Source organism: Strigops habroptila, unplaced genomic scaffold (genome assembly GCF_004027225.2).
Source record: "Strigops habroptila isolate Jane unplaced genomic scaffold, bStrHab1.2.pri NW_022045631.1_ctg1, whole genome shotgun sequence".
Taxonomy (NCBI): Eukaryota; Metazoa; Chordata; class Aves; order Psittaciformes; family Psittacidae; genus Strigops; species Strigops habroptila.
In genome coordinates this window covers 25,295-51,844 of record NW_022651108.1, presented here as the reverse complement: position 1 = coordinate 51,844, position 26,550 = coordinate 25,295, and the positions used below count along the sequence as shown (strand labels likewise).

At 59.9% G+C, this 26,550-nt stretch overlaps 2 protein-coding genes across 5 annotated transcripts; one reads left to right on the top strand and one right to left on the bottom strand.

Annotated features, from left to right (window-relative positions):
• Positions 1 to 41: 41 nt before the first annotated feature.
• Positions 42 to 4,891, top strand: BLVRB (biliverdin reductase B). The gene is given in 6 exon segments (XM_030475127.1): positions 42 to 267; positions 1,197 to 1,245; positions 1,247 to 1,359; positions 1,786 to 1,875; positions 2,080 to 2,211; positions 3,545 to 4,891. Coding segments are annotated over 6 exon segments (630 nt in total). The 5' UTR covers positions 42 to 185; the 3' UTR covers positions 3,709 to 4,891.
• ACTN4 (actinin alpha 4) lies at positions 4,559 to 26,550 on the bottom strand. Of its 4 annotated transcripts, none has more exons than XM_030475123.2 (22): positions 26,378 to 26,550; positions 20,341 to 20,455; positions 19,407 to 19,526; positions 17,531 to 17,617; positions 17,371 to 17,458; positions 16,847 to 16,925; positions 16,685 to 16,766; positions 15,410 to 15,495; positions 13,895 to 13,987; positions 13,578 to 13,808; positions 12,321 to 12,468; positions 11,098 to 11,248; positions 9,968 to 10,076; positions 9,745 to 9,885; positions 9,417 to 9,599; positions 8,578 to 8,712; positions 7,849 to 8,028; positions 7,622 to 7,768; positions 7,455 to 7,535; positions 5,669 to 5,731; positions 5,261 to 5,419; positions 4,559 to 5,159 (listed from the first exon to the last, which is right to left on the bottom strand). In XM_030475123.2, exons 1-22 carry the CDS (start codon positions 26,501 to 26,503, stop codon positions 5,001 to 5,003), a joined length of 2,763 nt encoding a protein of 920 aa, XP_030330983.1. In that variant the 5' UTR covers positions 26,504 to 26,550; the 3' UTR covers positions 4,559 to 5,000. The 4 variants fall into 4 exon arrangements, with proteins under 4 accessions (XP_030330983.1, XP_030330985.1, XP_030330986.1 ...); XM_030475124.1 differs by lacking the exon at positions 15,410 to 15,495 and adding an exon at positions 16,348 to 16,433 and having other exon boundaries at positions 5,001 to 5,159; positions 26,378 to 26,548; XM_030475125.1 differs by lacking the exons at positions 5,669 to 5,731; positions 15,410 to 15,495 and adding an exon at positions 16,348 to 16,433 and having other exon boundaries at positions 26,378 to 26,506.

Genomic DNA, 26,550 nt, shown 5'->3' with positions numbered 1-26,550 from the left:
ACCGGGACCGTATAGACCGGGACATATAGACCGGGACCCTATAGAACACGGCCATAGGGAGCGGGGTGTCCGCCCGGCCCCGGGCGGTGCCGGCGCTGGCCCGGCCCCGGGGGGGGCGGAGCCGGTCCCCGGTAGCCGAAGGGTTCCGGAGCCGCTCCCGGAGCCGCCGCTTCCCCCCCCCGGCAATGGAGCCCGGGAGGAAACTCGTGATCTTCGGCGCTACCGGACGCACCGGACGGGCCACGCTGGAGCTGGCGCTGGAGGAGGGTAACGGGGGGGAACGGGGGCCATGGGGGAGGCGGGGACCGGGGTTAGGGGGGGTTATGGGGGCATTGGGGCTATGGGGGTGTCATTGAGGTTGTGGGGGGGCATTGGGGTTATGGGGGGTAATGGATTATGGGGAGTATTGGGGTTATGGGGGGGTATTGGGTTATGGAGGGTATTGGGTTATGGGGGTGTCATTGGGGTTATGGGGGGTATTGGGGTTATGGGGACATTGGGGTTATGGGGGCATTGGGGCTATGGGGCTGTCATTGAGGTTGTGGGGGGGCATTGGGGTTATGGGGGGTAATGGGTTATGGAGAGTATTGGGTTATGGGGGTGTCATTGGGGTTATGGGGGGCATTGGGGTTATGGGGGTAATGGTTTATGGGGAGGCAATGGGTTATGGGGGCATTGGGGTTACGGGGGTATTGGGGTTATGGGGGCATTGGGTTATGGGGGTGTCATTGGGGTTATGGGGGGGGTATTGGGTTATGGGGGTGACATCGGGGTTGGGCAAACCTGGGGGGACAGACAACGCCTATGAGGGACAAAGTGGGTTCTATGGGGCAGGGAGGGTTCTATGGGGCAGGGAGGGTGCTGTGGGGCAGGGAGGGTTCTATGGGGCCGGCCCAGCCTGCCTGGGGCTGATAGAACTTATCTGGGGGGGAGACGCAGCCCATGTGGGGCTGATAGAGGCTGTGTGGGGCTGATAGAGCCCCTATGGGCCATATAGAGCCCTCCTGGGGCAGATGTGCGGCCAGTAGGAGCCTTATGGGGTAGGCAGAGCCCATATGGGGCAGGCAGAGCCCATATGGGGCAGATGTGGGGCCAGATAGAGCCGTATGGACCACATAGAGCCCTTATGGGCCATACGGAGCCCCTACGGGGCCATATAGAGCCCTATGGGGCCACATGGAGCCGCTGTGGCGCAGGGTTCGAGGTGACGGTGCTGGTGCGGGACCCGGCGCGGCTCCCGGTGCCCCCCCCCCCCGGTGCGGGTGGTGCGGGGGGACGCGCGGGACCCCGCGGCCGTGGCCGAGGCCGTGCGGGGCCAGGACGGCGTCATCATCGTGCTGGGCACCGGCAACGACCTGAGTACGGGACCCCCCCCCCCCGCAGCCTCACACATGGGGGGCAGCCCCATATCCCACCCATAGCCCCATACCCCCCCCATATCCCTTCCATCACCCCACACATGGGGGCAGCCCCATATCCCCCCCATCACCCCATACCCCCCCATATCCCTTCCGTCACCCCACACATGGGGGAAAGCCCCATAACCCCCTCCACAGCCCCACATATGGGGGGCAGCCCCGTAACCCCCCCATCACCCCATACCCCCCCCATATCCCTTCTGTCACCCCACACATGGGGGGCAGCCCCGTAACCCCCTCCACAGCCCCACACATTGGGGGAAGCCCCATAACTCCCCCATAGCCCCACACATGGGGGGAAGCCCCATAACCCCCCCATAGCCCCACACATGTGGGGCAGCCCCATATCCCCCCCTGTGCCCCCCAGGCCCCACCACGGTGATGTCAGACGGCACCAGGACCATCGTGGAGGCCATGAAGGCTCAGGGGGTCCGCAAGGTCGTCGCCTGCCTCTCGGGTGGGTGCCCCCCCCCCGGACCCCCATAACCTGGGGGGGGGGCGTGGGGGGTGTCCCCCTGTCCTTGGTCCTGAGCCCCATAACCTGGGGGGGGGGTGGGGGGTGTCCCCCTGTCCTTGGTCCTGAGCCCCATAACCTGGGGGGGTGGGGGGGTGGGGGGGGGTCCCGGTTATTCCCGCCCATCATTCCCGCCCATTCCCGCAGCGTTCCTGCTGTGGGACCTGCAGAAGGTGCCCCCGCGGCTGCTGCCGGTGACCGAGGATCACATCCGGATGTACCAGATCCTGCGGGATTCGGGGCTCGACTGCGTCTGTGTGATGCCCCCCCACATTGCTGGTATGGGCGGGAACGATCCCCATTGATCCCGGGATTCCCGTTGACCCGTTCTCTTGGTATCCCAGAGCCACCGAATCCCATTATCCCAGAATCCCCCATCCCAGTATCACCAAATCCCGGTATCCCACTATCACCATATCCCAGTATCCCAGAACCACTGCATCCCAGTATCACTGCATCCTGGTACCCCAGAATCACCATATCCCATTATCCCCAAATCCCATTATCCCCAAACCCCATTATCGCAGAATCACCCTATCCCAGTATCCCAGAATCACCGTATCCTTGTATCCCATTATCCCCAAATCCCATTATCCCCAAATCCCATTATCCCCAAATCACCATATCTTTGTATCCCATTATCCCCAAATCACATTATCCCAGAATCCCCCTATCCCAGCATCGCCATATCCCGGTATCCCAGAACCACTGCATCCTGATATCCTGGAATCACTGTATCCCAGTATCACTGCATCCTGGTATTCCAGAATCACCATATCCCATTATCCCCAAATCCCATTATCTCCAAAACCCATTATCCCAGAATCACCTTAACCCAGTATCCCAGAATCACCGTATCCTTGTATCCCATTATCCCAGAATCACTGTATCCTTGTATCCCATTATCCCCACATCCCATTATCCCAGAATCCCCCTACCCCAGTATCCTCAAATCCCACTATCCCAGAATCACCAAATCCTGGTATCCCCAAATCCCAGCATCCCAGAAGCATTGAATCCTGGTAGCCCAGTGTCCCCAAACCCCAGAATCACCCTATCCCATTATCCCAGCATCACTGTATCCCCAAATCCTGGTATCTCAGAATCACCATATCCCATTATCCCCAAATCCTATTATCCCCAAACCCCATTATCCCAGGATCACCATATCCCAGTATCCCATTATCCCCACATCCCATTATCCCAGAGTCCCCCTATCCCAGTATCACCATATCCCGGTATCCCAGAACCACTGCATCCTGATATCCCGGAATCACTGCATCCCAGTATCACTGCATCCTGGTATCCCAGAATCACCCTATCCCATTATCCCAGCATCACCGTAGCCCAAATCCCGGTATCCCAGAATCGCCCTATCCCATTATCCCAGCATCACCGTATCCCCAAATCCCAGTATCCCAGAATCACCATATCCCAATATTCCAGAGCCACCATATCCCCAAACCCCATTATCCCAGAATCACAGTATCCCGCAGCCACTACATCCTGATATCCCATTATCCCCAAACCCTGGTGTTCCCCACACCCCGTGATCCCGGTCTCCCCCTCGCTGGGTCCCATCCCCACCTCCCGCTTTCCCGGTGTCCCGCAGAGGAGCTGCCGCTGACCCGGGATTACTCGGTGTCGGTGGGAGCCTCCGGCGCTTCCCGGGTCATTTCCACGCGGGATTTGGGCCATTTCCTGCTCCGCTGCCTCGGCACCGACCGCTACGACGGCCAAAGCGTCTACGTGTGCCAGAGCTACGCCAAGGAATAGGGATGATCCCTCGGGAATGGGGGAGCCCCCCGGATTAAAGCCGGCTTTTATCCCATCTGGCCAGTCCTTTGGGGAGTCCGGGAGTTAGTGTTGGGAATGGGGGGGATGGAGCTGGGAATGGGGCCCTTATCCCTGTCCCCATCCCAATCCCCGTATCCCTCTCCCTATCCCCACCTCACTGTCCCCATTCCCATCTCCCTGGCCCCTAATCCCTTTCCCCATCCCCATTCCCGTGTCCCCCATCCCACTTCCCTGTCCCCATCCCTCTGTCCCATCCCAATCCCTGCTTCCCTGTCTTCATCATCATCCCTCTCCCTTATCCCCATTTCACTGTCCCCATTCCCACCTCACTGTCCCCATTCCCATCTCCCTGTCCCCTAATCCTGTTTCCCCATCCCCATTTCCTTGTCCCCCATCCCACTTCCCTGTCCCCATTCCTCTGTCCCATCCCAATCCCTGCTTCCCTGTCCCCATCATCATCCCTCTCCCTTATCCCCATTTCACTGTCCCCATTCCCACCTCCTTGTCCCCATTCCCATCTCCCTGTCCCCCAATCCCGCTTTCCCCATCCCCATTCCCTTGTCCCCCATCCCACTTCCCTGTCCCCATCCCTATTTCCCTGTCCCCAATCCCATTTCCCCATCCCCTTATCCCCCTTATCCCCATCCCATTCCCCACCCGGAGCATCCCCCTTTTCCATGGGGGACACAACCCCAATTCCAGGGACTTTTGGGACCCGGTAGCCGAAAACGCCTTTTCCCCCCCCTCCGGAATCACCGCCCCACATCCCGATCCCACTCCCGGGATGCTCATCCCATGGGATGAGGAGGGAGCGACACAGACAAGCGGCTGCAGGAGAATATAGACTTTATATAATAACTCCATCCGTGAATAAAGGCGACAGGAACCTTCCGGCTTTCCAGGAAAAGGGAAACTCGGGAATTTCCCTCTTTTTTCCCTTCCTTTTTCCCCTTCGGGAAGCTCTTTCCCATCTTTATCCTCAGAAAAACCTGCTCCAAGGTTGGAGGGAGGGGCCACAAATCCCCTTCCCATTGGGATTTGCTGCTGGAAAAGGGGGGGGGGGGGTGTGGTTGGAAGAGAGGGGGGGTGCTGTGGAAAAGTGGGGAATCCCTTGGGAATGCCGCCTGGGGTTGTAAAAATAAAGGGGTTTCTATTAAAAATAGACCAAGCCAGTGGTGCCCCCCCCGCTCCCCCCCATATCCCGCCACCCCCGCGCCCCGAATCCCATGGGGAAGAGTCGGGAATGGCGTCGGGAAGCGCCAGCGCCGCGCTCACAGGTCGCTCTCGCCGTAGAGCGCCGTGGAGAAGGATTTGTAATCCAGGGCTCCGGGGCCGGCGTCGGAGCCGCGATACGGAGCCATCCGCGCGATGCAATATTCCGCCTGCTCCGGAGGCAGCTCCCGCCGCAGCTCCGCCGCCGTGATGTAGTTCTGGGATGAGGGATAACGGGAAGCGTCAACCCGGAAAGGGATAAGAACCTCGAGGTTATCCCTGGATGTTGGATCCCTGGTTCCCAACCTCCGGAACTCACCTTGTCGCCAGCCAGGACTTTGAAGGAAGCGATGACCTGGTCGGCCGTGTCCGTGTCCGTGGTTTCCCGGGACATGAAGTCGATGAAGGCTTGGAATGTGACAGTGCCGCTGCCGTTGGGATCCACCACGCTCATGATCCGGTTGAATTCGGCGTCTCCCTATGGAAGGAGAATGGGAACGTCGGTGAAACCCATCCCTCCATCCCCCCCCCCCCAATTCCCACCTCCATCCTGTTCCCATTCCCACCTCCATCCCGTTCCCATTCCCACCTCCATCCCGTTCCCATTCCCACTTCCCCATTTCCCAACCTTTGGCTCCATCTCTTTGGGCTTCTCCCCCCCCGGAGCGAGGGAAAAAGATGGGAAAAGGGAGGAAAAGAGAGGGAAGGCTGCAGAGGGGGCGCGTACCAGGCTGCATCCCGCGGGAAGGAGCGCTCGGAAGTCGTCCGTGTCCACGCTTCCCCGGCGCTTCTACGCCGAGAGCAGGAAGAGGAGGAGGGAGCCGGCGGCGGGAGGAAGAGGAAGAGGAAGGAAGAGGCAGGAGGAAGGAAGGAGAGAGGCGGAGATGCCGTTAGAGGAGGAAATCCAGCCTGGAATGGGGGAGGAGGGATGAGGAGAGAGGAGGGATGGGGAGGAAGAACGTGGGATGGGGAGGAAGAACATGAAGGCCATGGGATGGAGAGGAAGGCCAACAGCAAGGGAGAGCAGGAGGTGGTGACGAAGACCATGGGATAGAGGGGAAGGCCATGAAGATCATGGGATGGGGAGGAAGACCAGGGATGGAGAGGAGTGCCACAGGATGGCAACAAAGACCATGGGATGGAGAGGAAGACCAGAGGATGGGGAGGAAGGTCATAGCATGGTGACACAGACCATGGGATGGAGAGGAAGGCCATAAAGACCATGGGATGGGAAGGATGACCAGGAAGACCACAGGATGGAGAGGGAGGACACAGGATGGAGAGGAAGGACATGGGATGATGATGAAGAGGAAGGACAAGGGATGGAGAGGGAGGACACGGGATGGAGAGGACGGCCGATGGCAAGGAAGACCAGGGGATGATGACGAAGACTATGGGATGGAGAGGAAGGACACAGGATGGAGAGGAAGGACACGGGATGACGATGAAGAGGAAGGACACGGGATGGAGAGGAAGGACACGGGACGGAGAAGACGGCTGATGGCAAAGAAGACCAGGGGATGATGATGAAGACCATGGGATGGAGAGGAAGGACATGGGATGAAGGACATGGGATGATGATGAAGAGGAAGGATATGGGATGGAGAGGAAGGACACGGGATGATGATGAAGAGGAAGGACATGGGATGGAGAGGAAGAGGAAGGACATGGGATGGAGAGGAAGGACACGGGATGGAGAGGAAGGACACGGGATGGAGAGGAAGGACATGGGCTGATGATGAAGAGGAAGGATATGGGATGGAGAGGAAGGACACGGGATGGAGAGGAAGGACATGGGCTGATGATGAAGAGGAAGGATATGGGATGGAGAGGAAGGACACGGGATGATGATGAAGAGGAAGGACACGGGATGGAGAGGAAGAGGAAGGACATGGGATGGAGAGGAAGGACACGGGATGGAGAGGAAGGACACGGGATGGAGAGGACGGCTGATGGCAAAGAAGACCAGGGGATGATGATGAAGACCATGGGATGGAGAGGAAGGACATGGGATGAAGGACATGGGATGATGATGAAGAGGAAGGATATGGGATGGAGAGGAAGGACACGGGATGATGATGAAGAGGAAGGACATGGGATGGAGAGGAAGAGGAAGGACATGGGATGGAGAGGAAGGACATGGGATGGAGAGGAAGGACATGGGATGATGATGAAGAGGAAGGACAGGGGATGGAGAGGAAGAGAAAGGACACGGGATGGAGAAGAAGGACACAGGATGGAGAGGAAGGACACGGGCTGATGATGAAGAGGAAGGACAGGGGATGGAGAGGAAGGACACGGGATGGAGAAGAAGGACACAGGATGGAGGGGAAGGACACGGGATGGAGAGGAAGGACACGGGCTGATGATGAAGAGGAAGGACAGGGGATGGAGAGGAAGGACACGGGATGGAGAAGAAGGACACAGGATGGAGAGGAAGGACACGGGCTGATGATGAAGAGGAAGGACAGGGGATGGAGAGGAAGACCACGAAGACCACAGGGGCCGGGTACCTGCCGGTCGTTCTCCACATCGTAGCCCAAGCTGATGAGACAGGCCTTGAACTCCTCCGGTCCCAGGGCACCGCCGTGGTCCTGCACCAGGAGAAGACACCCTCAGTGGGGCCCTGCCTCTACCAGGGGCTGGTGGGAGCTGGTGGGAGCTCCAGGAGCTCCGGTACCTTGTCAAAGTGGTTGAAGGAAGCCCTGAACTCCTGCATCTGCTCCTGGCTGATGCCTTTGGCGTCGCGGGTGAGGATCTGGTTCTCCACCTCGTTGATGGTGCGGGCGATGGTGGTGAGGAGCTGCTCCCAACCCACCCGGATGTGCTGAGGGGACACGGAGAGGTGAGGCCTCAGGGACAGGAGCCCCACAGGGGTTGTCTCGGGGTGCTCCTGGAGAAGCTGACCTCCATGGTGTAGTTGGTGTGCTTGTTGTCGAAGATGAGGGCCTCCTGGATGAGCTGGTGCTGCTGCTCCAGCACGTCGATGTTGGGTTTGTAGTCCACGATGCTCTGCTCGTACTGCTTCAGGTGGTTGAGTTGATCTTCCAACGTGCCGTTCATCTCGATGGAGATGCGCCCGATCTCCTGCAACGGGCAGGAGATGGAGCTGGAGAACCTCCACAGCTCCATCGGCAGATGAAGAGCACCACCACCACCACCACCACCAGGGACATGACCCATGGTGTCGTGAAGGCCATGAAGATCATGGGATGGGGAGGAAGACCAGGGAAACCAGGGATGGCAAAGGAGACCATGGGATGGAGAGGAGGGCCACAGGATGGCAACAAAGACCATGGGATAGGGAGGAAGACCAGGAAGACCATGGGATGGGGAGGAAGACCAGGAAGACCATGGGATGGAGAGGAAGACCAGGAAGACCATGGGATGGAGAGGAAGACCAGGAAGACCATGGGATGGAGAGGAGGGCCACAGGATAGCAACAAAGACCATGGGATAGGGAGGAAGACCAGGAAGACCATGGGATGGAGAGGAAGACCAGGAAGACCATGGGATGGAGAGGTCCATCCCTTGCTTCCCATCCCTTCAGGAGCTGCAACACAAGGTTCTGCCTTCTCCAGCTTTCGGGATGGCCAACGGCATTCCAGCCACTGGGATGTCCACTTGTGTCCTCACCTCCATCTTGGTCTGGATCCAAGGCCCCACGATGTTGGCCTGGCTGGCGAACTGCCGGCGGAGATGCTCGTTGGATTGCTGCTTGCTCTGCTCCTCGAGCAGGGCATGGTCCCTCTTGGGCACCAGCTGCTGGACCTGCCAGGAGGACACCACCACGTTGGAAAGATCCCTCCAAAGCTCTGCTGGAACCATGGGGAAAGGCTTTGGGAACGGGAGCTACGGAAAGGAGCAGCCCATGGAGCCCCACGGGTTGTTGGTGAGACATGGGGATGGGTTCGATGGAGAAGGTTTGGGTTCTGTGGTTCCATGAAGGAGCTGGAGCACTATGGGATGGGTGGAAGCTTCCAATGGGAGACTTGGATGGGATATTGGGAAGCAATTCCTCCCTCTGAGGGTGGTGGGACACTGGGGGGATGGAGAAGGTTTGGATGAAGCTTCCTTAGGAACATCTGAAGCCACGTTATGAATGGAGAAGGTTTGGATGCTCCATCCCTGGATGGCTTCAAGGCCAGGTTGGAGCCACCTGCCCTATGGAAGGTGTCTCTGTGGGTCAGAACTCGATGGTCATCAAGGTCCCTTCCAGCCCAACCCCATTCTGCGGTGCCAGGGGGCATCTGGAGCACCCCTCCATGGGATGGGTGGAAGCTTCCAATGGAAGAGGGAAGAGCTGGATGGGATAACGGGAGGCAATTCCTCCCTCTGAGGGTGGTGGGACACTGGGATGGGTTCAACGGAGCAGGTTTGGATGCTCCATCCCCGGCTGGGTTCAAGGCCAGGTTGGAGCAACCTGCTCTATGGAACGAGATGGTCCTCGAGGTGCCTTCCGTGCCCTCGCTCACCCGTTCCCACTTGGAATTGATGATGTGGGGGGTGACGGAGGTGTAGGGGTTGTTCCCGGCCACTTTGATGCTGTGGAGGTCGGCGATCCGCTGCGCTTCCCGCTGGATGCCCAGGATGGCCTCGCGCTCCTTGTCCGCGTCGGGCAGCGTGGACTTGAACTGGTCGTGAGCAGCGATGAGGCCCTGCGGGACACAAGGTCCATGGGGATGGAGACCTTCCAGACCCCCCAAACCCACCTCCAGCGCCTCAGAGTCCCCCCCAAACCCCAGCCAAGGAGCCACTTGAGGAGCCACAGCTCTTCCCAAGCCAAGCGCAGCCTCTTCCCACCTCGATCTCCTCGATGGTGTGCACGATGAACATGTCCTGGAGGTCCTCCATGGCGCTCTCCATCCAGTTGTTGAAGGGAGCTGCCCTCTTGGCGTATTCCAAGTGCAGCTCATCGATGGTCTCCAACTGCTTCTCCGTTTTCTGCACGGAGCCAGGAGGGATTAGGAGCTCCGGCTCCCATGGGGGATGTGGGACACAGCACGTGGGGACGGATCCTGCTCACCTCAAGAGCTTCCCTCCTGCTGTGGGTCAAGGAACCCAGGACATCCCATTGGTCACAGATCTTCTGGCACCGCGCGTTGACGCTGGGCGAGTCGTAGTAATCCAGCTCGCTGGAATGGGGGCGGGAAGGAAGGAAGTGGGGTGAGATGGGGGGCGATGCTGAGCCCGGAGCTTGGGGGGCACCCCAGGAGCTGCTCTGCCATAGGCTGAGCTCCCCATAGGTGCTTGGAGGTGGGAAAACCCGGCAGCTCCCGATGGGAACGTTCCTGCTCCGGAGCCTCGTGTCCCCGTTGCTGGGTTGTTCCGGGAGGAACAAGGGCTCCATTGATGGCTCAGATCTTGGCCTTGGCTTTCAGTGGCCTCATTGTGGCCACGTTCATCTGCCCGAGGGAACAAGGGGGACGGGGGGGGAAGAACAATGGGAGCTCTGTGAGGAGCTGGAGAAGCTCCACGGAGCGGCCGGGTGGGAAGAGCCGGAGCCCTTGGAGCAGCTCCAGGGCCTGGACGGGCTCCAAGGAACCTGGAGAACACAGGATGGGATGAGGGCAAACGGCTTCCAAGGGGAGAGACAAGAGTTGGATGGGATATTGGGAGGCAATTCCTCCCTCTGAGGGTGGTGGGACACTGCAGGGATGGAGAAGGTTTGGATGAACCTTCCTTGGAAGCATTTAAAGCCGGGTTATGAATGGAGAAGGTTTGGATGCTCCATCCCTGCATGGCTTCAAGGCCACGTTGGAGCAACCAGCCCTATGGAAGGTGTTCCTATGGGTCGGAACTTGATGGTCACCAAGGTCCCTTCAACTCAACCCCATCCCATGGTTCCATGGGGCAGCTGGAGCCCCCCACCATGGGATGGATGGAAGCTTCCAACGGAAGAAGGAAGAGTTGGATGGGATATTGGGAGGCAATTCCTCCCTCTGAGGGTGGTGGGACAATGGGGGGATGGAGAAGGTTTGGATGCTCCATCCCTGCATGGCTTCAAGGCCACGTTGGAGCAACCAGCCCTATGGAAGGTGTTCCTATGGGTCGGAACTCAATGTCACCAAGGTCCCTTCCACCCCAACCCCATCCCATGGTTCCATGGGGCGGCTGGAGCCCCCCGCCACGGGCTGGGGGGTGCTGGGGCCATACTTGAGCTCCTGGGCGATGGCTGCGATCTGCTCCACGCGGTCCTGGTGCGCGGCCAGGTCGCTCTCGAAGGCCTCGTGCTTCCGGAGCAGCGCCTTGATGTCGGAGAGCGTGGCCGCCTCGTAGTCCCGGTGCTGCAGCATGGCCTCCTTGCCTGGGGGGGCCACGGGGCCACCGTCACACAGAGCCCCCCCCCCGCAGAGCACGGACCCCACGCGCCGTCCCCCTCCCTGCTCGGAGGCACATTGGGGTCCCCCATTCGTGCTTGGTGGGACATTGGGGTCCCCTCTTCATGCTTGGTGGGACATTGGGTGCTCCCCCTCTCTGCTTGGTGGGACATTGGGGTCCTCCCTCTATGCTTGCTGGGACATTGGGGTCCTCCCTCCATGCCTGTGGGGACATTGGGTGCCCCCCTCTATGCCTGGGGGGACATTGGGGTCCCCCCTCTATGCTTAGTGGGACATTGGGGTCCTCCCTCTATGCTTGGTGGGACATTGGGGTCCTCCCTCCATGCCTGTGGGGACATTGGGTGCCCCCCTCTATGCTTGCTGGGACATTGGGGTCCCCCCTCTATGCTTGGTGGGACATTGGGGTCCCCCCTCTATGCTTGGTGGGACATTGGGTGCCCCCCTTCATGCTTGGTGGGACATTGGGGTCCCCCCTCTATGCTTGGTGGGACATTGGGGTCCTCCCTCTATGCTTGGTGGGACATTGGGGTCCCACCTCTCTGCTTCGTGGGACACTAGGTGCTCCCCCTCTATGCTTGGGGGGACATTGGGGTCCCCCCTCTATGCCTGGGGGGACATTGGGGTCCCTTCTTCATGCTTGGTGGGACACTGGGTGCTCCCCCTCCATGCTTGGGGGGACATTGGGGTCCCCCTTCTAAGCTTGGTGGGACACTGGGTGCTCCCCCTCTATGCTTGGGGGGACATTGGGGTCCCCCATCCGTGCTTGGGGGGACATTGGGGTCCCCCCTCTAAGCTTGGTGGGACACTGGGTGCTCCCCCTCTATGCTTGGGGGGACATTGGGGTCCCCCATCCGCGCTTGGGGGGACATTGGGGTCCCCCATCCGCGCTCGGTGGGACACTGGGGTCCCTTCCAAACCACCCCATGGGGACACCCAAGCGCCGGGGGCAGGTTAAGGGGCCCTGCTCCTCCTCCCCAAGGCCTCCAGCCCCACGGGGGTGCCCCCCCGACGGCTCCAGCCCCCCCGTGGCGCCGGTACCTTCTGTCCAGGCCTCGTGGATGGAGGCTTTCTGCCGGAACTTCTCGGCCAAGTGGTCGAGGCGCTCGAGGCGGCGGATCTCGTTCAGGAGCCATTCCTCGTACCCCTTCTCCGCCTGCTCCAGGTGCTGCCAGCCCGTGTTGATGTCCTGGGGACACGCAGAGGGGCCCGTGGGTGGGGATGGACACATCTGCCCAGCGCCACCAGCATCAGCATCAGCCACCAGTGGTGGTGGCATCGCTCCCATGGTGTCCCTCTGTATCATCATCATCATCATCACCCATCAATGATGGTGGCATCACTCCCATGGTGTCCCTCTGTATCATTATCATCATCACCACCATCTTCATCACCCACCAATGATGGTGGCATCACTCCATGGTGTCCCTCTGTATCATCATTATCATCATCACCACCCACCAATGGTGGTGGCAGCACTCCATGGTGTCCCTCCGTATCATCATCATCATCATCATCATCACCACCAATGATGGTGGCATCGCTCCCATGGTGTCCCTCCTCCCCGTCATCATCATCATCACCATCTTCATCATCACCCACCAATGATGGTGGCATCACTCCCATGGTGTCCCTCTGTATCATCATCATCATCACCACCACCCACCAATGGTGGTGGCAGCACTCCATGGTGTCCCTCCTCCCCATTATCACCATCATCACCACCAATGATGGTGGTGGCACCGCTCCCATGGTGTCCCTCCTCCCCATCACCACCATCACCATCTTCATCATCACCCACCAATGATGGTGGCATCACTCCCATGGTGTCCCTCTGTATCATCATCATCATCACCACCACCCACCAATGGTGGTGGCAGCACTCCATGGTGTCCCTCCTCCCCATTATCACCATCATCACCACCAGTGATGGTGGTGGCACCGCTCCCATGGTGTCCCTCCTCCCCATCACCACCATCACCATCTTCATCATCACCACCAATGACGGTGGTGGCACCGCTCCCATGGTGTCCCTCCTCCCCATCATCATCACCACCATCATCATCATCATCACCACCATCATCATCATCACCCACCAATGACGATGGTGGCATCACCCCTCCTCCCCCCTCACCCTTCCCTTCCGAACCTCCTGTGGCCACCTCGGCAGCTCCACCTTGCACCGGGCTGGCCTTGGGGAGCAGCTGGGGCCCAACCTCAGCCCCAAAACCTTATGGAGAAGCTCCGGACCCCCCCAAAATCCTCAATGGGGACGGGACGTGGGTGCCCCCGGCTCACCGAGACCATCCTCCCCTCGGAGGGCATGAAGGCCGGGCGGTTGCTGAGGCGCAGCTTGGTCTGCAGCGTGTTGAAGTTGATCTCGAGCTGACACTTCTCCTGCACCTTGGGGGGCTTGTGGACGCGGCGGTAATCCCGAAAGTCCTCCAGCTTCTGCTGCATCTCCTGGATGGTCTTCTGAGGGCTGCGGTCCTCCAGCCAGGGGATGGTGCGCTTGATCCACTCCAGGAGCTGCGGGAAGAGCGGGATGCGCTGGGAAAAGGGGGGGGCAGCACGTGGGGATGGAGGCGTTGTGGGCATGGCGGGGAGGACCTTACATCCGAGGCCAACTTCTCGTAGTCCTCCATGAGGTGCTCGTTCTCCTGGTTGACGGCCAGGACCTTGCAGATGCGGTTCGCTGCTGTCTCAGCCTGCGAGGAGGAGGAGGAGGAGGAGGATGGAGCAGGGGGAAGGATGAAGGCTCCATCCCTGCTCCCGACCCGGAGCTGGCCCCGCTCCCCACGGACGAGGGAGCTCAAGGAGAGCTTTGTCCTCGTGGGGCCTTCAGCCAGGCCTAAAGGGACATCCCCTGGTTGATGGTGCGGCAGGAAGGGAGGTCCAGGGGGAAGGAGGAGGAGGAGGAAGGAGGAGGAGGAGGAGGGAGGAGGAGGAGGGAGGAGGAGGGAGGAGGAGGGAGGAGGAGGAAGGAGGAGGAAGGAGGAGGAAGGAGGAGGAAGGAGGAGGAAGGAGGAGGAAGGAGGAGGAAGGAGGAGGAAGGAGGAGGAAGGAGGAGGAAGGAGGAGGAAGGAGGAGGAAGGAGGAGGAAGGAGGAGGAGGAAGGAGGAGGAGGGAAGAAGAGGGAGGAGGAGGGAGGAGGAGGAGAAGAGGAAGGAGGAGGAGGGAGGAGGAGGAGGAGAAGAAGGAGGAGGAAGGAGGAGGAGGGAAGAAGAGGAAGAAGGGAGGAGGAAGAAGGAGGGAGGAGGAGGAGGACGGAGGAGGAGGAGGAGGAAGGAGGAGGAAGGAGGAGGAAGGAGGAGGAAGGAGGAGGAAGGAGGAGGAAGGAGGAGGAAAGAGGAGGAAGGAGGAGGAAGGAGGAGGAAGGAGGGAAGAAGAGGGAGAAGGGAGGAGGTTGAAGCCAAACTCATGCCAAGATCAAACCGGGTTCAAGCCAGGCTCAAAGCAAAACCAGGCTGAAGCCAGGCTCAAGCAAAACCAAACCAAGTTGAAGCCAGATTCAAGCCAAGATCAAGCCAAGTTCATGCCAAGCTCAAGCCGGGCTGAAGCCAAGCTCAAACCAAACCCAGGTTGAAGCCAAGCTCAAACCAAACCCAGGTTGAAGCCAAGCTCAAACCAAACCCAGGTTGAAGCCAAGCTCAAACCAAACCCAGGTTGAAGCCAAGCTCAAACCAAACCCAGGTTGAAGCCAAGCTCAAACCAAAACCAGGATGAAGCCAAGCTCAAACTAAAACCAGGTTTAAGCCAAGCTCAAACCAAAACCAGGTTTAAGCCAAGCTCAAACCAAACCCAGGTTAAAGCCAAGCTCAAACCAAAACCAGGTTGAAGCCAAGCTCAAACCAAACCCAGGCTGAAGCCAAGCTCAAACCAAAACCAGGCTGAAGCCAGGCTCAAACCAAACTAAACCAAGTCGAAGCCAGGTTCAAGCCAAGCTCAAGCCAAGTTCAAACCAGGTTCAAGCAAGGTTCAAACCACGTTCAAGCTAGATTCAAACCAGGCTCAAGCCATGTTCAAGCCAAGATCAAGCCAGATTCAAGCCAAGATCAAGCCAGGTTCAAGGTAGATTCAAGCCAGGTTCAAGCCAGGCTCAAGCCAAGCCAGGCTCAAGCCAAGCTCACCTTCTGCGCCCCCGAGAAAGCGTGGTAGAAGCAGGACACGTAGGTCATGATGGCCTTCTCATCCGGCCTCAGCGTGCCCACTATATCTGCGCAGGAGAGAGGCAGGAGAAGGGCTGAAGCAGCAGGTCCTGAGCCCACCATGGCCATGCAGCGGAGCAGAGCGAGCCGGGACCCACACCACAGCTCCTCATGGGCTGGGGCCTGAGGCTGGGCTGGAGGGGCCTTCACCAACGGCTGGGTCTTGGGTTCCCAACAAGGGAACCACCTGCTTTCACCCATAGGATCATGGAATGGTTGGGTTGGAAGGATCTTCAAGACCGTTTAGGTCTTTGGCTTCAGTTGGATGGACCAAAGAGGGACCATGGGCTTGATTGCACCCATAGGATCATGGAATGGTTGGGTTGGAAGGATCTTCAAGACCGTTTAGGTCTTTGGCTTCAGCTGGATGGCCCCCAAGAAGGGACCATGGGCTTGATTTCACCCATAGGCTCATGGAATCATGCAACAATTTGGGTTGGAAGGACCTTCAAGACCTTCTAGGTCTTGGGTTTCAACTGAATGTCCCAGCAAGGGACCATGGGCCTGATTTCACCCATGGGATCATGGAATGGGTTGGGTTGGAAGGGACCTTAAAGCTCCTCCAGTTCCAACCCCCTGCCATGGGCAGGGCCACCTTCCGCCAGCCCAGCTTGCTCCAAGCCTCATCCAACCTGGCCTTGAAGCCTTTGAGACCCACGTGAGCTCCCAAGGCTCGTTGGGAAGCTCCTGCCACCCCCGTGCCCGTGGCCTCATGCTGTCTGCACCCCCATGAAGGAGCTGAGGTCTGGTCCCAAGCCACCACGAGACACAAGGGCCCTCTGGAAGAGAAGACGCATGAGTGGGAGATGCTGCAAAGTGGGCAACGGCAGAGCCAGATGGACACAGCCACCTCCTGGTACCTTCTGGGCCCCCGAAAAGGCATGGTAGAAGCTGGACACATAGGTCATGATGGCCTTCTCGTCGGGGCGAGCTGTGTTCACAATGTCTGCAAGTGAACAACAAGGGTTAGGGGTGAGATGGGGCCGGTGGTGGCCATCCCTGGTGCTCCAGGTTAGGCCTGGAGAGCCCAAGCTCCTCCTTAGGCTGGAGTCCCACAGTGAGCAGCTCTTAAAGCCCACGTTAAGAGACCTGTACGGGCAAGAAGAGCGTTAGAGAGGTCAACCCTTGGTGCTCAAGAGCACCCCAAGCCGAGGTGGCCACCAACGCGGCTCTTCCATGGTGGCCGATGGAGCTTACCCTCAGCATCCAGCATCTTGGGGATGTCCAGGTACTTCTCGGCCACCTCGAAGGCGTTGTTGAGGTTGGTGACGGGGTCGTCCTAGAGACAAGGATTGGAGCTGCCGAGCGGGCCGGGAAGAGCCGCGCTGGGATCCCGGATATCCCGGCCCCAGGTCCCACCTTCCGGAGCTTGTCGTACTCGATGAGCTCCGGCCTGTGCCGATGGATCAGGGCGTTGAAGGCCAACCCGTCCTTCCAGCTGGAAGAGGAGAGGGGAGGTGAGATCCCAGCCTGAGATCCCACCTATGGATGTAAAGGAGGAGGGAGCAAGAGGGAAAGCTCTGCTGAGGAGGAGGAGATGCTGCAGGGGGAACCCAGGATGAGCCAAGTTCTCCTCTCAGAGCCACGCCAGGAGCTCCTGCCTTGGAGAAGGACTTGGACAAGGGGGATGGCTTCCAATGGGAAGAGCTGGATGAGAACTGGGAGGCAATCGCTCCCTCTGAGGGTGGTGGGACACTGGGTTAATGGAGAAGGTTTGGTTGAACCATCCCTGGCTGGCTCCAAGGCCACATTGGAGCAACGGGCCCTCTGGAAGGTGTCCCTACGGGGTGGAACTGGAGGAGCTTTCAAGGTCCCTTCCCATCCAAGCTGTGCCATGATTCCATGGTCTCCAAGGAGCTCGGGAGCTGATGGAGGAGCGTTACCTGATGTGGAAGTTCTGGACGTTGACGTTCTTGTACGGAGCCGTCTTCCTCTGGCACCACAGCAGCAAACCCTCCTTCGCCGAGGTCTCTGCAAAGGAGACCTTCAGGATCCCCCCGGAACAGCACCGGGAAGCAGATCCCCCCGGATCCCTGCCCTTACCTTCCACCGAGATGTCCTGGATGGCAAACCTGAGGATGATGGTCCAGATCATGCCCAACGTCATCTTCGCGTTGCCATCGACGATCTCTGGAAGCCAAAGGAAGAGAAACCAAAGCTGGATAGTGGCACCCAACGGCTCGTGGGCAACACCAACGGCCCCACGGAGACCCTGCGGTGTTCCTCAGGGATTGCTCTTGGATTCAACACCTTTGGTGGCGACGTGGATGGGGGGATTGAGCAGCTCTACGGGAAGAGAAGGCTCTGGAAGAGCTTGGAGCAGCTCCCAGGGCCTAAAGGGGCTCCGAGAAACCTGGAGAGGGGCTTTGGACAAGGGATGGAGGGATGGGATGAAGAGAAACAGCTTCCAATGGGAAGAGGTGGATGGGATAACGGGAGGCAATTCCTCACTGTGAGGGTGGTGGGACACTGGGGGGAACGGAGAAGGTTTGGATGTAACCTGCCCCACGGAAGGTGTCCCTGTCCCTTGGCTTGGAAGCGGAGGAGCTTGGAGGTCTCTCCAAAGCCATTCCATGATTCCATGCTGCCCTCCAACAGGAACGTTTCCAAGCCCAGCCTCCCCAAGCTGCTGGCTCCTTGTGCCGGTTGCTCTTCCCATGGGTGCCCCCCACATCCCACGCTGATGATCCAGCTCATCCCAACTTCCCAAGGCCTTTCCTTGAGGAAGCAGAGGGGCCCGTTCCCAGCCTTGAGCCACCCGAAGCTTTGGGAGGAGCTCGTGGGACGCAGCCAAGCGCCGTGGGGCTGATCCATGGGAGGTTCCCCCCACACCCTCAGCGGTGGAACGTGCCGGGACACGCTCCGGTTTCGGGAATGGGCAGAACCTTCCGCGAGCCAACGAGACAGCGGAGAAGCCACTTCCAGAACCGGTTCCACAAGGAGAGCCGGTGCCAAACCACCCCCGAGCTCCAGGGCAAGGCCTTGGGCTGCTCGAGCGGTCCCGGCTCGGGAAGTCCTTTCCTCCAGCTCCACGTGGGAATTCCAACCGGCTCCCACGTGAAGCCACCGGCTGCGACGCCCCATTCCCCAGGTGAAGGAGAAGAGCCCAAGCACGGAGCTGGTTTTCCATAGGGAAGAACCAAACGGATGCAGCTGGAGCTGGGAGCCCCGTGACCAAATTCCTCCTCGAAGGGGAGGAATTTGGGGCTTTTCCAAGCGGAATGTTCCTCCTGCCAGCACGGAGCTGGGTGAAAGATGGTGCTGGGACACCGTGGAATGGTGCTGATGCATGTTAGAGGGGATCCATGGGGGGGAACTCAAGCGGAATGCCACGGGATGCAGGACATGGGGGGTGTGGGAAGAGCAGCTTTTCCTCTGGGACACCGGGAAGGGCGCGTTGAGCAACCGCTTCCCATGGGAGGGCCCCGGCGCCGCCTCCGACCTCTGAGCTCCAACGCGGCGGCTCCGGCGCTTCCTGGAGACCTGGAGCTCTTGGAGCGGGGCCAGAGGAGCCACAGGGAGCTCCCAAGGGCTGGAGCAGCTCCACGGAGCCACGCCGGGAGCGAGGAAGGCTCTGGAAGAGCTTGGAGCAGCTCCAGAGCCTAAAGGGGCTCCGAGGAACCCGGAGAGGGGCTTTGGACAAGGGGCGGGATGAGGAGAAACAGCTCCAGGGGGAAGAGCTGGATGGGATAACGGAAGCTGTGGGTGGTGGGACCCATGGAGAAGGTTGGGATGTGAAGCCTACGGAAGGTGCCGCCGCGGGTTGGACCTGGATGAGCTCCAAGGTCCCTTCCACCCATCCCATCCCCGTGAGTCACCTCCCGCACGCCGTGACTCAGCGTTGACATTGGGCGCATTCCAAGCAGCACCCAAGGAAGGGTGGAGGTGCTGGGGCCACCCTAGGGTGGGGGACACTCACCTTCAGCCCCGATGGACACCAACTTCACCCCTTTGCTGGCGATGAAGTCCAAGGCCTTGTTGACGTTGTTGATCTTGTGCACCCGCATCTTGCCCCGCTCCGGCTTCGGGAGCCGCTCGCCTGGAATGGGACAAGGGATGGAGGGATGGGATGGGGGGAGCAGGAGGGATGGAGGGGTGGGATGTGGGGGGGACAGGGATGGATGGAAGGGGTGGGATGGAGGAGCAGGGAAGAGGATGGGGGGAGCAGCGAAGGGGTTGGGATGGGGTGAGCACGAGGGATGGAGGGTTGGGAATGGGATGAGCAGGAGGGATGAAGGGTTGGAATGGGGGGAACAGGAGGGTTGAAGGGTTGGGAATGGGATGAGCAGGAGGGATGAAGGGTTGGGATGGGGGGAACAGGGATGGATGGAAAGGTTGGGATGGGGGAAGCAGGGAAGAGGTTGGGATGGGGAGAACAGGAGGGATGAAGGGTTGGGAAGGGGATGAGCAGGAGGGATGAAGGGTTGGGAATGGGATGAGCAGGAGGGATGAAGGGTTGGGATGGGGGGAACAGGAGGGATGAAGGGTTGGGATGGGGGGAACAGGAGGGATGAAGGGTTGGGATGGGGGGAACAGGGAAGGGGTTGGGATGGGGGAACAGGAGGGATGAAGGGGTTGGATTGGGGGAACAGGGACGGATAGAAGGGTTGGGAATGGGGGGAGCAGGATGGATGAAGGGTTGGGATTGGGATGAAGGGTTGGGAATGGGATGAAGGGTTGGGAATGGGGTGAGCAGGATAGATGAAGGGTTGGGATGGGGGGAACAGCAAAGGGGTTAGGATGGGGTGAGCAGGATGGATGAAGGTTTGGGACTGGGATGAAGGATTGGGATTGGGATGAAGGGTTGGGACTGGGATGAGCAGGAGGGACGCAGGGTTGGGAACGGCGCTGACCTGAGATGACCTCCAGCAGCAGCATGAGCTTGAGGCCATCCCGGAAGTCCTCGTCGATGTTCTCGATCTGCGTCCCGGCTTTCCGCAGGTGGGAATTGCACCAGGCCGTGAAGGTCTGCGGGGAGGAACAGCAGGAAGGTCACAGCGGGAAGGACCAGGACACCCACCGGAGCCCATCATGGAATGCTTTGGCTTGGAAGAGCCCTTGGAGCTCATTGACTTCCAACCCACAGCAACACCTTCCACTAGAGCAGGTTGCTCCAAGCCCCATCCAAGCTGGACTTGCTCCAGCAGCTCCATGTTGGTGGCCCGGAGCGGGACATCCTGGATCCCATTGAGCTTCTCCTCACCCAACACCCCAAGTCCTTCTCCTCCATCCATTCTCCACCCCACGCCTGTGATCCCAAGGGCAGGACTTTAGTTGAGGTTCTCCCTGGCCCACCTCTCCGTGTCCATGGATCCCATCCCTTCCCTCCAGCATGTCCATGGATCCCATCCCAGTGTCCGCTCCCCTCAAGCCCTTCCTCCTGATGGCCAACAGTGACAATAAACCCAAGCTTTGGGGGCCACCACCAGCAACCCGTGGCTAGCCCCATTGACCACCATGGCCACGACCACCATTGACCCACCATGGCCATGACCACCATTGACCTCATTGATCACCATGGCCATGACCACCATTGACCCCACTGACCACCACGGCCATGACCACCATTGCCATGACCACCATTGACCCCATTGACCCACCATGGCCATGACCACCACTGACCCCATTGACCACCATGGCCACGACCACCATTGACCCCATTGACCCACCATGGCCATGACCACCACTGACCCCATTGACCACCATGGCCATGACCACCATAGCCATGACCACCATTGACCCCATTGACCACCATGGCCACGACCACCATTGACCATCATGGCCATGACCATCATTGACCTCATTGATCACCATGGCCATGACCACCATTGACCCCATTGACCACCATGGCCAGGACCACCACAGACCCACCACCTCCAGGAGGACCCCATTGACCACGTTGGGTCCCCTTGGCCTGGAGAAGACCCCATTGGCCAAGCCGGATCTCCCGCCCCATGGATCCAGGAGCTAAATCCCGCACAACCACCACTAACCCTCCATTCCCAAGGGAATTCCGGGTTGACTCCTGGCTTTGCCCTCTCCCAACTGGACTTATCCTCAAGCCAAACCCTATTCAAGCCCCCCCAAAAAGCAGCTCCAGGAGCTGGGAGCAGCTTTTCCACCTCTTTGGAATCCGAGTGCCTAAAAGCAGGAGATTCCACACATGCCTCTGGAATTTCCTTCCCATGGAGGCGGCGCCGCCGGGAAAGCTCTTTCCAGGCATTGTATCAAAGGCGCCTTTGTGGGGAGGAAGAGGAAGGCTGAGCCTAAACTTGGGATCAAGCGGGATGATCCCGGTGCCACCCCCCCCCCCACCTCGCTCCGGACCCCGCATCCAAAGGGAATGAGGTTGAGCCAAGCCTGGAGTTAAGCCGAGCTTGGAAAACCCAGCTTGGGAATGGCAATGGGATGGTGGGAGCCATCCCAAGGGATTGGCGGAGCTTCGCTTTGGAGGGAAGCGCAGCTTAAAGGCTTGATTCCCTTCCATTTCCCTATGGAATTCCGGTGCTTTTCCATGAGGTCACCCCCCAACATTCCTAATAACACGGAGCCTAAAAGCACCTTTATCCCGAACGGGAGCAGGGAGCCGGTGCCTCCTCCCCCCGATCCCATTCCCAAGCGGCTTCAAGGCTCATTCCCAAGGTTTTCACCCCACTTCCAGCCCCAGGGGGTGGGAAGAGCACCCCACCAAGGCCTTGGGTGGGCAATGGGGGGGCCGAGCTTCCCCTTCCTTAGGGAATGGCTGCGTCAAGCCCGGATCTGCTCCTTGAGGAGGTGCTTTTCCATGGAAAACATGCCAGCAAGGAGGGAATCCCAGGATCTATCCCGGGATGGGGATAAAGGGGATGCTGAGGAGCAGCATCTCCCACCCTCGCTCCTGCCTCCATCGGGAGCCCTTGGCTGCAGCACCCTGGGCGCAGCACCCCCTTTGCCGGGCTTTTCCCATCATTCCCGATGGATTCGGGGCGGTTTGTTTTCATTTGCTGTTACCGGATGGGAGGCCGGAGCCCGGAGATTCTCCTCATTCCTTGCCCTTATTAGGCCGGGAAGCAGCAGGAGGAGGAGGAAGGGAGGAAGCAGCCGGGGTCGGAGGAGGAATTCCCGGATCCCGGCTGCAGGTGAGGCAGGGCGCAGCCACATTCCAGGCGGGATCAAACGGCAGCAGCTCCGGGCGCCGGGAATGGGATGTGTTGGGTCTCGGAGCTCAGCCGGGTCCATCCCAAAACGTTCCCAAGTGGCCTCAAACACTTGCAGGGATGGAGCATCCCAACTTTCTCCATCATCCCAGTGTCCCGACCAGCGCTTCCCTCTTCCCATTGGAAGCTGTTCCTCCTCAGCCCATCTCTCTGTAGAAGCCACCTTTTCCAGGTTTCTGGAAGCTGCTCCAAGGTCCCTCCATCCATCCCTGCAGCGCCGGGTCCTGCTGCTGTTGTCCCGGATCCCGGGAATCCTTTTCCTTTGGGATGCTCCATCCATTCATTCCCTATCCCATGGAAATCCTCACTGGGATATTGGGGCATCCGACCGGGATCGAGGCACCGGAAGGGCCTGGGATCCAGCTTGGGATGGAGGAGTCCCTTTGGTGTAGGTGGGATGTTATTCCAAAGGGGAAGTGGGAAGGGCTGGGATGAGGCAGGAAAACTCCCCTCAGGGTTGTTAAGCGGAGTCTAATGATGCCAAGGAGGATGCACGGACACCGGGAATGACGCACGGACACTGGGAATGACACACGGACAGACACAGGGAAGGATGGAGAGACAATGGGAATGGTGCATGGACACCGGGAAGGATGGATGGACACTGGGAATGATGCACGGACAGACGCAGGGAAGGATGGAGGGACAATGGGAATGGTGCATGGACACTGGGAAGGATGGATGGACACTGGGAATGAGGCATGGACACCGGGAATGGTGGATGGACACCAGGAAGGACTCACGGACACCGGGAACGGTGGATGGACAGCGGGAATGATGCACGGATGGACACTAGGAAGGATGGAGGGACAACGGGAATGACGCATGGACACCAGGAAGGATGCATGGACACTGGGAATGATGCACGGACAGACACCGGGAAGGACAGATGGACAGTGGGAATGAGGCATGGACCCCGGGAAGGATGCACGGACACTGGGAATGGTGGGTGGACACTGGGAATGATGCACAGACACCGGGAATGATGCATGGACAGACACAGGGAAGGATGGAGGGACAACGGGAACGACGCATGGACCCTGGGAAGGACGGCCGGAGCCCGGGAATGATGCACGGACACCGGGAAGGATGGCCGGAGCCCGGGAATGACGGCCGGATGGCCACCGGGAAGGAGGCGGCAGCTCCCGCTCCCGCTGTTCCAAGCCACATAACTGACATTCCAGAGGAGGAAGCCCGGGGCTTGGCCACATCCCAAGAGCAAAGCCGCGGCCCTCGGGATGGCTCCGGCCGGGACAATCCCATGGGATGAGGCGAGGAGGAGCCGGGCTCATCCCAGCCCCATTCCCAAAGGCTTCCCGCTCCCAGGAAGGAGGAGGAGAGGAGCTGGGAAAGGGGGCGGCCAAGCCCGGGAAGCACTTCCGATGGGATGGGGCCGATCACTTCCAGCCTGTTTCCCACCTCAGCCACCGGCTCATTCCCACCCGGAATATCCCTAAATCCAGACCCCCCCAAGGCTGGGGCAGGAAAAGGGACCCCAAAGGCTCGGATATGAGCTCCCGGATCCCGGATTCCCCCTTTCCACGGCACCGGGAATGTCGCCCTTCGCCCGGCCCCTCCCCGCGCCCTTTATCCTCTCCCTGCTTCCCCATTCCAATGCCAGGGAGCGGATCCCGCCCCGCCCCACGCCCGGAGCCCCCCCCATGGCTCCCTATGGGGGGCACCCCATAACCTTCCCCTATGGCTCCCTATGGGGGGCACCCCATAACCTTCCCCTATGGCTCCCTATGGGGGGCACCCCATAACCTTCCCCTATGGCTCCCTATGGGGGCACCCCATAACCTTCCCCTATGGCTCCCTATGGGGGCACCCCATAACCTTCCCCTATGGCTCCCTATGGGGGGCACCCCATAACCTTCCCCTATGGCTCCCTATGGGGGGCACCCCATAACCTTCCCCTATGGCTCCCTATGGGGGGCACCCCATAACCTTCCCCTATGGCTCCCTATGGGGGCACCCCATAACCTTCCCCTATGGCTCCTTATGGGGGGCACCCCCTAACCTTCCCCTATGGCTCCTTATGGGGGGCACCCCATAACCTTCCCCTATGGCACCTTATGGATGGCCCCCCCTAACCTTCCCCTATGGCTCCCTATGGGGGGCACCCCATAACCTTCCCCTATGGCTCCCTATGGGGGGCACCCCATAACCTTCCCCTATGGCTCCCTATGGGGGGCACCCCATAACCTTCCCCTATGGCTCCCTATGGGGGGCACCCCCTAACCTTCCCCTATGGCTCCCTATGGGGGGCACCCCATAACCTTCCCCTATGGCTCCCTATGGGGGCACCTCATAACCTTCCCCTATGGCTCCCTATGGGGGGCACCCCATAACCTTCCCCTATGGCTCCCTATGGGGGGCACCCCATAACCTTCCCCTATGGCTCCCTATGGGGGGCACCCCATAACCTTCCCCTATGGCGCCTTATGGGGGGCACCCCATAACCTTCCCCTATGGCTCCCTATGGAGGGCACCCCATAACCTTCCCCTATGGCTCCCTATGGGGGGCACCCCATAACCTTCCCCTATGGGGGGCACCCCATAACCTTCCCCTATGGCTCCTTATGGGGGGGATCCTTCAGGACCCCCCCCCCCAAAGGCTCTAACATCTCATAGACCCCCTCCGGACCCCCCACCCCAAAGGTCCTGACCCCTCAGAGCCCCCCTATGGGGCTCCCCAAGCCCCCCCCATAGGCTCTAATGCCTCAGGGCTCCCCTATGGGGCCCCCCCAAAGGGCTTTAACCCCTCAAGGACCCCCTATAGAGCCCCTCTGCCCATCTCCTGACCCCTCAGGGCCCCCCTATGGGGCCCCCCCATAGGCTCTAACGTCTCAGGGACCCCCTTAGGGACCCCCCTGACCCCTCAGAGACCCCCTATGGAGCCCCCCCCAAAGGGCTTAAACCCCTCAGGAGCCCCCAATGGGACCTCCCCATAAGCTTTAACCCCTCAGGGGTCCCCTTTAGAGCCCCCCCAAAGGCTTTAACCCCTCGGGAGCCCCCAATGGGACCCCCCCCATAAGCTTTAACCCCTCAGAGACCCCTTTCAGAGCCCCACCATAGGCTCTAAAGCCTCAGGGCCCCCCTTTAGAGTCCCCCCAAAGGCTTTAACCCCTCGGGAGCCCCCAATGGGATCCCCCCAAGGGCTTTAACCCCTTAAAGACCCCCTCAGGGGCCCCCCCCTCAAGGCTTTAACCCACTTGGGGCCCCCCTGACCCCTCAGGGCTCCCCTTTGGAGCCCCCCCAAAGGCTTTAACCCCTCAGGGCTCCCCTTTGGAGCCCCGCTGACCCCTCAGAGACTCCCCCAAAGGGCTTTAACCCCTCGGGAGCCCCCAATGGGACCCCCCCATAAGCTTTAACCCCTCAGAGACCCCCTTTGGGGCCCCCCTCACCCCTCAGAGACCCCCTTTAGAGCCCGCCCAAGGCTCTAAAGCCTCAGGGCCCCCCTATGGAGCCCCCCCCCAAAGGCTTTAACCCCTCAGGGCTCCCCTTTGGGGCCCCCCTGACCCCTCAGAGACCCCCTTTAGAGCCCCCTCAAAGGCTTTAACCCCTCAGAGACCCCCCCCAAAGGGCTTTAACCCCTCAGAGACCCCCCCAAAGGGCTTTAACCCCCGCAGGCCCCTCCTTTGTAGCCTCCCCCCAAAGGGCTTTAACCCGTTTCCTTCCCCCCCCCGGGCACCTTTCGCTGCTGCTTCTCCCAGGCGGGGTCGAGCAGCAGGTCCCGGTCCCAGTCCTCCTCCTGGGCCATGTAGTCGCCGTTGGGGCCGGCGGCGGGCGCGGGCTGCGCCCGGTGGTAATCCACCATGGCGGCACCAGCGATGGCGGCGATGGCGCCCGGCCCCGCCGCCCGCC